Source organism: Ctenopharyngodon idella, chromosome 17 (assembly GCF_019924925.1).
Source record: "Ctenopharyngodon idella isolate HZGC_01 chromosome 17, HZGC01, whole genome shotgun sequence".
Taxonomy (NCBI): domain Eukaryota; kingdom Metazoa; phylum Chordata; class Actinopteri; order Cypriniformes; family Xenocyprididae; genus Ctenopharyngodon; species Ctenopharyngodon idella.
Window position 1 is genome coordinate 273866 of NC_067236.1, and position 14037 is coordinate 287902.

Genomic DNA, 14037 nt, shown 5'->3' on the forward strand with positions numbered 1-14037 from the left:
GAAGGCTGGAGACAAGACCAGAAGGCGAGCACCGCTTCTCACGTTCCCCCTCCTTTGACTCCAGAGGGAGAAGGAAACAGCAGAAGAGGGAAATGATCCAGAGTAAATGCTCTTGGGTCCCGGAGGCTCTGTGAGCCTCCCTGCATGGTTTTCCTATGCTAGGAGCGTAGTTAGGCCTCCTCTCGTTTAGAGGATCATTCAACAGAGCTCCGCTAGGGCAATATTTTTGAGTTGTAGGCTCTCTGTGAGCCTCCTTACAAGCTGTTCTCAGTGTGGGGCATAGTTAGGTCTCCTCTCGTTTTTGAGAGTTGTCATGCTGAGGCCTCCACTTCTAGAGCTTGGCTTTCTACTGCCTGGCCATCTACTGCGAGTGTCATCAAGTCTCCTCTCTCTACAGAGAGTTATCTTATTGAGGCCTCCACTCGCCAGAGCTCCGCTAGATCATTATGTTGCAGGTTGCAGGCTCTCTTTGCCCCTCCCTGCGTGGTTTTCTGTGAGTGGAGCATAGTTAGGCCTTCACTGAGGTCTCCGCTTGCTAGAGCTCTGCCTGGTTATCATGTTTTAGGTTGTAGGCTCTCTGTGTGCCTCCCTATACAGTTTCCTACACGTGGAGTGTAGTTAGGCCTCCTCTCATTTTAGAGAGTCATCATTCTGAGGCCTCTGCTCCTAAAGCTCGGCCATCTACTGTGAGCATTAGAAAATGTAATCGAAAGCTTGGCAAACAGCTTTGGAGAATTTGATGTTTCCACATTCAAAGTGATAGGAGCTGCACTTGAATGCCTGAGAGGCGTTTCAAAGATGGCCGCTGAGTGAAATGACTTATCTTAAAGGGACTTTGAAGCAGCGCCCCACTCCTATGGTTACACGCGTAACCCGAGACGTTTTATTTATATATTATATATATATATATATACACACACACACACACACACACACACTATATATATATTTACTATCAAGTAAATAAGCTAACTTTACCACTTTTACCTGCACTCATATAGCAAAATGTCCTTGTTAATAGACAACTCTTTTCTTCTTGCTGTGTAAATGCGTTATAATCTTCAATCTCGTAATATTCTACAGAAGAGAAGAGTGAATTGCAGTTCACTGTTTCAGAGCATGTGATTGATGATTCACTACTGATTTCACAATTTCATGGGCATGTGCTTCATAGTTATTCTTAAACTCAGGATCAAAGCCTGAGTTGACAAAGAAAGTTGATGCTCAGCGTTATGGTACCAACAAAGCCTGATGATTGGTTTGGTTTTGTCACCAGAGTTTGTTCAACTACCATCATGGAATGAGCTGTGTAAGCCCAAACAAATCAAGTGAATATTGTTTCTCTGTACTATTCATGCCTTGGTAGTAAAGCTTGTGGGAAAGTCTATTATTTGAACCATGATTTTGTTTAAAGTTTAGTGAACAGAAAGTAAAGTAACAGCATTCTGACAATTTTCATAATAGTGAAAGAAAACAGCCGACATTAAATAATAATGCAGAGGAAAGATTGGAAGACTGCAAGACAAGGGAGAAAACAAACACGCACACACACACACACACACACACACACACACACACACACACACACACACACAAAAGATAATCAGAACAAGCCCATACCTTTAGCAGAGAGAAACAAAAGCGGATTTTTCTCATATCAGGCCCCAGGTCTAATGTTACTTCACAGTCAGGGTCCTCCAGATAAACATTTACCTGCTTTTCCAACCTACAAAACAGGAATAATGCTCATGCCTCCCACTGTAAAACACTAAAAGGCATTAACACATACTAGAAAGCAAATTACACACTCAAAGAAATGATTTTTGGTGCTGTTCACTTTATTTAAACAATTTATTTTGATTCAACACCATTGTATCAGGTTTCTGGTTTAAATGTGATTGCTTCATGTTAAATGGCTTGAAACGATTACTCTTTGACTAAACTTTATGTTTTCATACTGAAATAACATGTTTCAATCAAGTAACCCAACCAGGAGTTAATCAAACAGGACTTTTACTTCCCATCATGCTTTGCAAAGGGGCTGAACTGGGAGAGTAAATGTTGAAATAAAGTGTTATTTTAAGCATTTTTTAGCAAGATGAGAAAATGGACATTGGTTATGTCAATGGTTTTGGGGTTACCATTGTGGTAAAGTGTTGAGCTTGTGCTTGGGTTGAGGACCTGCTAACAAGAATTCATATCACCTTAACACACCTTGGGCCGGTTGCACCAGCTGTGCGTAAGATACAACGTAGCCTAGTTTTGATGTAAATGGGCACTAAGCTACAACTTACGCACTACTAACACACTACTATTTTTGCTTTGCACCATTAAACTTTGTTGAAGTGTAACTCTACGTATAAACTAAATATTTATGGAAGCCTCCAATCAGGAGTAACGGTTGAAATAAAACATCAGACTGACTGAACTGCATCAACTTATTTTAAATCGAGTTATGTTGCACCACTTAATTTTAAACTCAGAATAACAAATCAGGGATTAGAATTCTAACCTGCGATTAAAACCTCCATTTATGATTAATTTTCTCCGCCATGATGGATTCGCCATTTTTATTACACAGCAAAAATATTAATATTCCTTATCCTTTTTAATTGACCACCAGAAAATCTCTCTTTGCGATAAAGGAAATGTAAAATGTAAAATGTAAATTGTAAAATGTCAGCTGTCTTTATAAACTGATATGTAGAGACCATTATAAAGGGCTGATCAAGCAGGCAATGAAAACATTGTGGCAGCACATATGGATTTCATAAGCCTGGAAATATATTTATAGTAACAATTAATATAATAGTAATATGGCAGTATAACTTGATCGCTGCCCAGCAGCCACTTGATAGCAGGCGTAAGATTATGGGCCGCCAGGATCCTCACACTCTGCCAGCTCAATGCGCTTCAATTTTCATTTTTATTTGTAATACACACCTCTCTGAGACCTGATGACACCCAATGTTTCTATCTTTGTTCAATCAGCCACATTCAGCACTTTATTTTATTAATTTAAAGTTAATCCCTAATTGAGATTTAAATCTGAGTTTAAAATTATGGTGCAACAGGATTAACGTTAATCAATCTTAAATATAAATTAAATCCAGGATCAAAACGACTGTTTAAATGTAAACCTGCTTATTTTTAAACAAGGTTTAAAGTTTGGTGCAACAGAATTATTAGATAAACCTTGATTTAATCTAAATTTAAAGGGAACCCCTGGTGTTAAGACTTGTATGGCTTAATATAACGTAAATGATGTCTCTTACTGAAATATGTAGTAGAAAACCCATGAAAGATTTACGTTATTTAAAATATCCATAACATATTTGGACAATGGGCGGCGCCATTTTGTTTGCGTTCTATGTCGATGACGTCAAATGGTTGTACTCTGTCAGCTACTTGCATTACTCTATGGCTATTTTTACCTCAACACAACTCGGAATATAATATATGATGCCACATTGTGCAGCTTTTGGTTGTAATTTTCAGTCGATGAGCCACAAGAGAAGCGATGTAAGTCTTTACTGCTTTACTAGCGATAAGAAGAGGAGAAAAGAATGGGAAGTTGTGAAGAATGTGGACGAATAAAACTTCCTAAAGATCCGTGTCTTTGGGCCTGTTTACACTTGGACACTTCATGCGTTTTCTCTGATCAGATAGCTATCCGATCGTGAAAAAACCAGGTCTAAATCCCCCCCGAAACGCATTTGAGACGGATATAAATCCGATCACTCAAACCACTTCAGGAGGTGGTCTGGGACGCATTCCAGTCAAAACTGAACAGGTCTAAATGTATCTGGTTGTTGAAACCACATATGTAAATTTAACTCCTCCCAAAAATACTAAAAAATAAAAGCGTGAGAGCGTGTTATAGGTTAAGTAATGTTATAGCCAGATATGACAGCGTTACTGCAGCACGCATCATAGCAGATGAGCAGCTGATTTTCTATTCAGCAAGACAATGCGCAAACTGCCGCAAATCAAACTGAAAATAAGTCGTAGGCGCTCAAAACACAATCATCTTCATTAAAAGTAATGAGACTAAATGATCTTACCAGTGATGTTGCCGTGCCCTCTCCGATTGCGGACTTGATTTTGAAAGTAGCTGATGATCAATAAAATGCAGCTCATATTTGTTGCTTTCGGTGATGTGAACTCCATGAAATCTGCACATAGCACGGGAATTGAGGATCGGATATATTTTGCGGAGACACATTTATGTGGCCAAGTGTAAATGCAATCGTTTTTTTAAAATAAGATAGCTATCCGATCAGAGAAAACGCATGAAGTGACCAGGTGTAATGTTTTCTCCACTTTAGCCCTGATGCCTTTGATTATTTTTCATCTGTATACTTTGGGGCAACAGTAATCTAGTAACACATGCATTGTAAAAAGCGCTATATAAATAAAGGTGACTTGACTTGACTTGACATGCAAGTCTTAATATCCGCGGGGTTCCTTTTAAAACATTGAACATCTTTTCAATTTGAGCCAGAGCGCAAAATTAGTGAGGATGAAAACATTGAAGACGTGCAATGTCTCTGTGGCTATTCAAACTACTGTTGTATGGTGTGTAAAAATCGTCTGATATGTCACCTGAATGTATACACACAGTTAAACATGCTGAGAAGATGCTGCTGTTTTATGCGATCACAGATATCTCGTGAATCACGGCACACGCGAGCTTTGAGGCAGCCTGTCTCAATCGTCAGTCTCCACATCTCCACATTGACATAGAACGCAAACAAAATGGCGCCGCCCATTGTCCAAATATGTTATGGATTTTTTAAATAACATAAATCTTTCATGGGTTTCTACTACATATTTCAGTAAGAGACATCATTTACACTATATTAAGTCATACAAGTCTTAATACCAAGGGTTCCCTTTAAGCTTAATCCTTATTGGTACAACCCACCCAATGATGATTAACTCAAAGACTAACAGGTGTGATCGTAAATGAGTGTCCGTGGCAACTAATGATTGACGGGAACAAAGGGACACAGGAAACAGGTAACTGAGAGTGCAATAAGAAAACAAAACCAAAACAAAGGTAAAATGTGACACCATGATCTTCACTTTAGAACACTGTTCCAAATAATTAGTAATTCCTTTAGGAGCATAGGTAACACTTTATAATAACTGCACGCTATGAATCATTAGTTAAGCATTAGTAAATAGTCAATTAATCATTTATAAAGCATTAATAGACATTAGTAAACAGTTTATAAATACAGCTGTAAATGCTTTATTCTTGATTTATAAGCATATCTATAATGTGTTTAATAATTGTATTTTCATACATTATTAATGACAAATTTATCATTTCTAAATTAAGTATTACATTATTTACAATCCAGTTATTTAGACCATAGAAATATTTATTACAAGATTCAAAAACTGTACAACTGTACACTTGATATAACATGAAAAATAAACCTCTGCAATATAAAGATAAAAAAGGAACTAAACAAGCAACAAAATGAACAAAAAAGGTCAAAATAAGAAAGCAGGGGAATATAAATAAAAAATAAACAACAAAATGAACATACGTCAACAAAATAAGCAACAAAATGAATATACATCAACTAAATAAGCAATAAAATGAACAAAAAAGAGCAAGGTTTATTTTTAATTTTATATCAAGTGTACAGTTTCATTTTTTTGCATCTTGAAATAAATATTTCTGTTTTGTATCACTCTGTGTTGTGTTTGTTTCCTTTTTCTGTTTAGAAGATAACTAAGTCTTTAAATCTCTGTAAAAGCTTTACGAGGCATAAATAGTCCTAACTTTAGATGAGCTCACAAACTGACAACTACTACATTTTTTTATAACTACCTGAATTAATTATGAAATACAGTAGGAATACATGTTAATAAAGCATTTATCAACACACTGAGTAACTATTATTATGTCTAAATAATAAGATATTAAATAATAACTAATTAAATAGTTCATTAATCATTTACTTACACTTTCTAAATGATCTTATGAACCATTGACAACTCCTAAATAACTGGTTTGTAAATAATGTAACAATTTAGAAATGATAAATTGATCATTAATAAATTATAAAAATAAAATGATTAAACACATTATAGATATACTTATAAATCAAGAACAAAGCATTTATAGCTGTATTTATAAACTGCTTACTAATGTCTATTAATGGTTTATAAATGATGAATTGACTATTTGATAAAGCTTAACTAATGATTCATAGCATGCAGTTATTATAGAGTGTTACCAAAGTATATAGTAACACTTGAATCATTACTAGTGGATTACCATTATGTTATCATTATGTTCACTTTTGTTTCCCATTTAGTTTCTCATTATATTTCTCAGCAAATGCATTGCTTTACTGGGCAGTCGGACTTGTAACCCATAAAACTATTGCAAAAAGACACTTTAAATATTCAGTGTGTATACATAATGCGATTATAATGGGATTTTGGCAATATTGCGATTAAACTTTACCTCATGTAAACAATAGTTTGATCAAACAAATGCATTTAAGCTATAATCGTAGTAACCATAATCGCATTAAACTAGGTGGTGTACGCCGATTTCAATCACAATAAGCAGGCATGTAAATACCGTATTATAATGGCTTTTTTTGAAATAATCACATTATTGGTGCACATGAAAACGTAGTCATTAGTTTTTTGTGGCCTGGATATGGCAACTGGATTTAAAGAGGTGTTTGAATCCAAAAAACTTTTACACATGAATTTTTTAAACAAAAGATTGATCTTGAATTTCATTGTCCTGGAAGTCATCAAACTCATTTAAATGTAATCCAAATTTAATTTGGCCTTACACTCAGTGATTGTATGGATGTTTGCTGCCTTATAATAGAAAGCCCTTTTGGTGTACACCGTGAAGAGAGAAAACAGAAGTCACTGTGCCAAAGGACAAAGGAAGTGATAAAACAGAGAATAAAGTCAGTCAAAGAAGTAAAGCCATGTTTGAGGTAAATAAATCAAATACTGCATATTCTGTTGATTAATAATAATAATAATAATAATAATAATAATAATAATTTTATTTATGGGCACCTTACGTGATACTCAACGACACATTACAAGCAGATAAAACACATAAAACAATTTACATGCAACAATTAAAAAAAAAAAAAGTAATCTTGTTAATATGCACTTCAAAAGATAGAGTACTGTCGAGGATAACCCCCAGTCTTTTAACCTGCATTGAAGAAGCAATTGTAGAACCATCAATGCACATAGAGAAACCGCTAGACATATTATTTTTTGCACCTACAAGAAGTATCTCTGTTTTACTACTGTTGAGCTTAAGAAAATTACTTAAAAACCAAGTTTTAACTTCAGACAAACAGTTAGAAAGAGAAGATGGAGGAAGTTCAGAAGTGGTTCCAAGTGGCAATAAATAAATAATAAATAATAAAGGACCCAGAACTGATCCCTGTGGGACACCTGTAGTAATATGTGCTGATTTAAACTGGCCTAATTGAACAAATTGAGTACGACCGGAGATAGTCTGTCTAAAACAATTTCATGAGAAATAGTGTCGAACGCTGAAGTTAAATCAAGAAGAATTAATATAGATAAGAGTCCTGAGTGAGCCGCTACTAATAAGTCATTAGAAATCTTGACAAGGGCTGTCTCAGAACTATGATAGGAACGAAAACCTGATTGAAATTGTTCGTAAAGGTTGTTCACTGAAAGATGATCATTTACCTGAGCCGCAACAATCTTTCAAATTAGAGATTGGATGGAAATTATCAAAATTATTTGGATCTGCACCTGGCTTCTTGAGTACTGGAGTTAGTATTGCAGTTTTAAATAAATAAGAAACAGTACCAAGAAATGAGAGAAGAATGAATGATCTCAGTAATAAAAGGTGATCAAATAATCAAATAAATGCAGAAAAAAGCACTGATCATGAGCAAATTTAGTACATTCTAAAATGTTCGGCCACACTAGTGTTACAGCCTATGTGTTGTAGGACTATTTCAACTTTATTTTGCCCTATTATGTCTGTCATCCTAATGTCTTCCTGTTTGTGTAAGTTGCTATGGTGTTTGATTAGCCCTCATGTGTTTCACCTGTTTTTTGGTAATTATCTTGTTGCCTTATGTACCGTATGTATTAAGCCTTCTTCTGTTTTCACTGCTGGTCGGTTATTGTTATGGTGTTTTGCTGCTAAGCTGTATCGGTTTGTGGTCGCTCATTGTTCTAGTATTTTCTGTTCCATGCTTATCTTTAATAAAAGACAATAAGCCATTACAGTGGGTACAGAAAGTATTCAGACCCCCTTAAATTTTTCACTCTTTGTTATATTGCAGCCATTTGCTAAAATCATTTAAGTTCATTTTTTTTCCTCATTAATGTACACACAGCACCCCATATTGACAGAAAAACACAGAATTGTTGACATTTTTGCAGATTTATTAAAAAAGAAAAACTGAAATATCACATGGTCCTAAGTATTCAGACCCTTTGCTCAGTATTTAGTAGAAGCACCCTTTTGATCTAATACAGCCATGAGTCTTTTTGGGAAAGATGCAACAAGTTTTTCACACCTGGATTTGGGGATCCTCTGCCATTCCTCATTGCAGATCCTCTCCAGTTCTGTCAGGTTGGATGGTAAACGTTGGTGGACAGCCATTTTTAGGTCTCTCCAGAGATGCTCAATTGGGTTTAAGTCAGGGCTCTGGCTGGGCCATTCAAGAACAGTCACGGAGTTGTTGTGAAGCCACTCCTTCGTTATTTTAGCTGTGTGCTTAGGGTCATTGTCTTGTTGGAAGGTAAACCTTCGGCCCAGTCTGAGGTCCTGAGCACTCTGGAGAAGGTTTTTGTCCAGGATATCCCTGTACTTGGCTGCATTCATCTTTCCCTCGATTGCAACCAGTCGTCCTGTCCCTGCAGCTGAAAAACACCCCCACAGCATGATGCTGCCACCACCATGCTTCACTGTTGGGACTGTATTGGACAGGTGATGAGCAGTGCCTGGTTTTCTCCACACATACCGCTTAGAATTAAGGCCAAAAAGTTCTATCTTGGTCTCATCAGACCAGAGAATCTTATTTCTCACCATCTTAGCAAACTCCATGCGTGCTTTCATGTGTCTTGCACTGAGGAGAGGGGCGTCAGGCCACTCTGCCATAAAGCCCCGACTGGTGGAGGGCTGCAGTGATGGTTGACTTTCTACAACTTTCTTCCATCTCCCGACTACATCTATGGAGCTCAGCCACAGTGATCTTTGGGTTCTTCTTTACCTCTCTCACCAAGGCTCTTCTCCGCCGATAGCTCAGTTTGGCCGGACGGCCAGCTCTAGGAAGGGTTCTGGTCATCCCAAACATCTTCCATTTAAGGATTATAGAGGCCACTGTGCTCTTAGGAACCTTAAGTGCAGCAGAATTTTTTTGTAACCTTGGCCAGATCTGTGCCTTGCCACAATTCTGTCTCTGAGCTCTTCAGGCAGTTCCTTTGACCTCATGATTCTCATTTGCTCTGACATGCGCTGTGAGCTGTAAGGTCTTATATAGACAGGTGTGTGGCTTTCCTAATCAAGTCCAATCAGTATAATCAAACACAGCTGGACTCAAATGAAGGTGTAGAACCATCTCAAGGATGATCAGAAGAAATGGACAGCACCTGAGTTAAATATATGAGTGTCACAGCAAAGGGTCTGAATACTTAGGACCATGTGATATTTCAGTTTTTCTTTTTTAATAAATCTGCAAAAATGTCAACAATTCTGTGTTTTTCTGTCAATATGGGGTGCTGTGTGTACATTAATGAGGAAAAAAAATGAACTTAAATGATTTTAGCAAATGGCTACAATATAACAAAGAGTGAAAAATTTAAGGGGGTCTGAATACTTTCCGTACCCACTGTAGATCCACAGCTCAACTCCTTTCCTCTTTCCAGTGACCATAACAACTAGCCAATGTAAAGTTAATTATTTAGTCTTCTATATGCATGGAAATTCAGTGTGTTGTTAACTCCACAGCTGAGACTCAATTCAAATTGTGAATGAAATTGTGAAGATCGTTCTGTCTAATCTATTATCTGACATGCACATAAACAGTGCCATCAGTAATCACAATTCATTATTAGTCAATGTTTTAACAGACTGAGAAGTGAGGAATTAATGGGTACATACTGCTGGATCTCTTCTTGGGTTAGCTTGTCACTTCTTTGTTCTCCAGTCACTAGAGCCAGCTCTTCCTTCAAAGACTGAATCTCCTTCTTCAGACGGACAATCAGCTGTCAGACAAACAACATAAACATTTCAGCAGCATAAATAGCGGGCAAGAGTCTCACATTAGCTGAATTTAGAACCTCATACTATAGTTATACTCTTACTATTTTTACCATATCTTTCTATTGCAGAAATACTAAAAATATTATGCTAGTATGTGGTTCCTAATTCAGCACTTGTTTCTAAAATTATGCATAATATATTCTGGCAGCAGCACAATTTTAAGTAAATGCACCAGATAAAAGGGATATCACTTGTTTTTCAGACAATGAAAGCCTTGATTAATTTGACAAATACTAGCAAGAAGTTTCACTATTGATTATAACAAATTACTAAAGAGATACCAAAAATGACAAATCTGTCATCATTTACTTACCCTCAAGTTGTTCTAAAACTTTATGAATTGTATTCTTCTGCTGAACACAAAAGAAGATATTTTGAAGAGCATGGGTAACTCAACAGTTGATGGGCCCCATTGATTTCCATAGTAAGGGTTGGGGGGTTTGGGGGGGGGGAATTAAGTCAATGGGGCACCATCAACTGTTTGGTTACAGACATTCTTCAAAATATCTTCTTTTCATCTACACGTGACAAGCTGATTCACTTAAAAATTCTCATTCAAAGATTCAAAGATACTTTCCATAACCTTTAAATACACTGTCTCACTCTTTACTACTTCTCTGTACCCTGAATGTTGTAATTACGTTGCTTTCTATGGGGGATAAAAAAAAAAAAATAAAAAAAAAAAAACCCATCTCAGATTTCATTGAAAATATCTTAATTTGTGTTCTGCAGATGAAAAAAGGTCTTAGAGGATGTGGAATGACACAAGGGAGAGTAATTAATGACAGAAATTTCTTTTTTGGGTGAACTAACCCTTTAAGGTGATATACCCATTCTTTCCCAGAAAGAAAGAAAGAAAGAATGAATGAGCCAGGTGTAGGGGCTTGGTTGCAAGGAGAATATGCAGGAGAATTCAATTACAGTTGATTAATACTGTTGATCTTTAATAACAACACTCAAGGATACATGTATATTATATATATATATATATATATATATATATACATATATATATATATATAGTTCAGTCACAAAACTAAATGGCGTAGGCGGATGGGTCCTTAGCGCAAGCTGATGATAATTACAGCACTAACTACTTGGCACAAGCTGATTGGTCAAGCTGATGTCACTTCTGCAGCCAATGAGCTTGTTGCTCACACATTTAAATAGCTGGTTACACTCACTATAGCAGCGCGCTTCAGAGTTCCTCTGGATTCAACCTCTATAGATAAGTGAATGGTTTTCTTGTGCATTTGTATTGTCTGCTTTATCGGTTTCTTATGAAGTAGCCACACACAAGGTTAATTTGTGTTATGTTAACAGTCCTGTTTAATGCTCAGAGTGAATTGCTGGGTATGTTAGCAGCTAGCAAATATGCTTATTGCTTTTATGCTGCAGCAGTAAGCAGACAATGTAGTTGCATGAGGATACAGGAATAAGCTTTGCTGAACTCTTCAAGTGAAATAGGCTTTCGCTTGTATTCGTATATCAAATGGAGCTACAGCAATCCTAGTTTTGTACAGCAGCAGCATGTATAACAATCAAATTGCAATATCAACAGCAACTGAACACTAGCAGACGTAACGTTAGACACTGTGTCTTGCTAAATGCGTAAAGAGTCATGTGTTGGCTAAGGAATCAATCATGCAATGACATTATCATGATTAAATGCTAACAATGTATTCACCTATTTACATACGAAGCACGCAAGCAGCTGTATTCAGGCAGAGAAATATTTGTACATAAACTATTTTCATAACTACAGGATGAACATGCTAATCGGATATCTTATCATCATATATTATTAGGTTTAAGGTAAGTGACATCACTGCTGTCACGTAAGAATTTTATAACATCATTTCAACTTATCTAGAGTGTGTCAAGGCAGTTTTCCAGGTGTTTCTCAAACGAAAAGAATAGCACCCTATTTGTGGCTGTATTTATATAATTGGCAAATGCACACTGATATCCGTGTTTGCACTCTGGATATCATCATTGTTTGCGTTTACGGCACATTTTGCAGCGGAGGGCAGTGTGGTCGATCAAGGATCATGTAGAGATCCTGAGTGTGGCCATCCGAGGTGTTTATATCAGTCAGAATCACTCACTGCTCAAAACGCTGGGGTATTTGCCTTAACAACAGACGAGTGAATGGGAGATCATTGTGCAGTGTGGACAGCTCATTGATGTAGCAGGGCTTTCTGAGATCGCTACGGGTTGAAATGAGTGACAGTTCTGTGTTTGTAAAGGGAGAAGTTCACTCCTTTTGCTTATGGGTGGGATAGACTGTGGCGTGCAGAGTGGCGGAATTGGTCCCGCCTTCTGGGTAGGACAGCTAATCGCTGGTTGGTAGGTCTTTGCGTCGCTGCAGCTGCTGTTGGAGACTCCGGTTCCCATGGAAACCTGGGACTCTACTATGTAATTCATTGAATAAGTTCATGCTGCTGTGAGGACACAGTCTGTCTCACGCCACGAGGTTCGGAAGTGACATTATATATATTTTACATAGGATTCACTATCAAATTTGCTAATATAATATATCAAATATAGTACTTTAGTACAGTAGTAGCAATTCAGATTGCATGTAGCGAAGATATAACAGCAGCAGCATGCACAACAAATTCAGACGGTAATGTTAGAGATTTTGCTACCAAGCAGCAGCATTTATAGCTATTTATAATGTTGCTAATAATATTAGCATATAAGTAGACAATATTTGCAAAAAAAAAAAAAAATTCACTGTTAGCAAGTATGCTACCACAGATAACATCATTTACATCATCAGATCGTAATGTTTGTGAATAGTATTAACAGCAGCAGCATGCAGAGCAAAATCATACTGCAACACTGCAAATTGTATAAACAGCATCAAATTCAGTATTGCATGTAGTAAATATCATTAATAGCAGCAGTGGCAATCTATGTAGTTGTGTAAGGGTATAGTGAAAAGCGTTATGATAGTGAACTTGTTACACGGTGTCTGCACTGGAATGGATGCTGTGACAGCCAGAGGCACACATATATTTTATCAACCAATTAAAACAAAGATGACATGGAACAATGAACAAAGGAAACTTAAAAAAAAACTTAAATACACACAGAGTAATTAACAAAACTAAAAACAGACGTGGAACTAATAAATAGCAAACATAAATCAGAACAGTAAACAAATGAAAGCAAAACCAAAATGGACCGAAACAGAACTAGAACATAACACAAACTCCACCCTACTGGGAGGCGCATCCTCGCACCATAATTTGTCAAACTGAGGGAGGGAGGGAGGGGGCTTTGGAATAGGACAAGGGGCCGGTCGAAGGGCAGGACACAGAAGTAGATGACAGCGGGAGAAATTAGAGTGGCGAAAATAGTGGAAGGAGCCAGGGAGGAGACAAAAGCAGGAGGAACAAGGTGGGGATGGAATCAAGGAAGAGAGGAGCCATGGTAAAGACATCGCAGACAGAACCAGGGGGATGACAGACTGAGATGGAGCTGATGGAGGTGGAGACCCAGGCGGAGCCGAAGAGCAAATGAGACCAGGTGACACAGAAGGTCCTGGAGGCCAAGGCAGAAGTGACGAGCAGGAGCCAAGGTGGAGTCTTGAACCGAGCCACTGGTAGCTGAACCAAGGTGGAGTGATGGGCTCGGCGACCCGAGGTGGAGACAGTGGATCCACGTGCCATAGCGGAGTTGGAGACCGGAAAATCCGAGGTGCATCC

The 14037-nt window shown here is 37.4% G+C and overlaps 1 protein-coding gene across 3 annotated transcripts in view; it reads right to left on the reverse strand.

Annotated features, from left to right (window-relative positions):
• The window catches only part of kif6 (kinesin family member 6), a 204618-nt gene that overhangs the window by 114778 nt on the left and 75803 nt on the right, over positions 1 to 14037 (reverse strand). For all 3 annotated transcript variants that reach the window (XR_007925896.1, XM_051867843.1, XM_051867844.1), the window contains exons 10-11: positions 10160 to 10263; positions 1621 to 1726 (exon numbers count right to left, since the gene is read on the reverse strand). Coding sequence is in view for 2 of the 3 variants with exons in the window: in XM_051867843.1 (XP_051723803.1) it covers positions 1621 to 1726; positions 10160 to 10263 (210 nt within the window). In the remaining variant the exon portion in view is untranslated. The remainder of the gene's footprint in view (positions 1 to 1620; positions 1727 to 10159; positions 10264 to 14037) is intronic.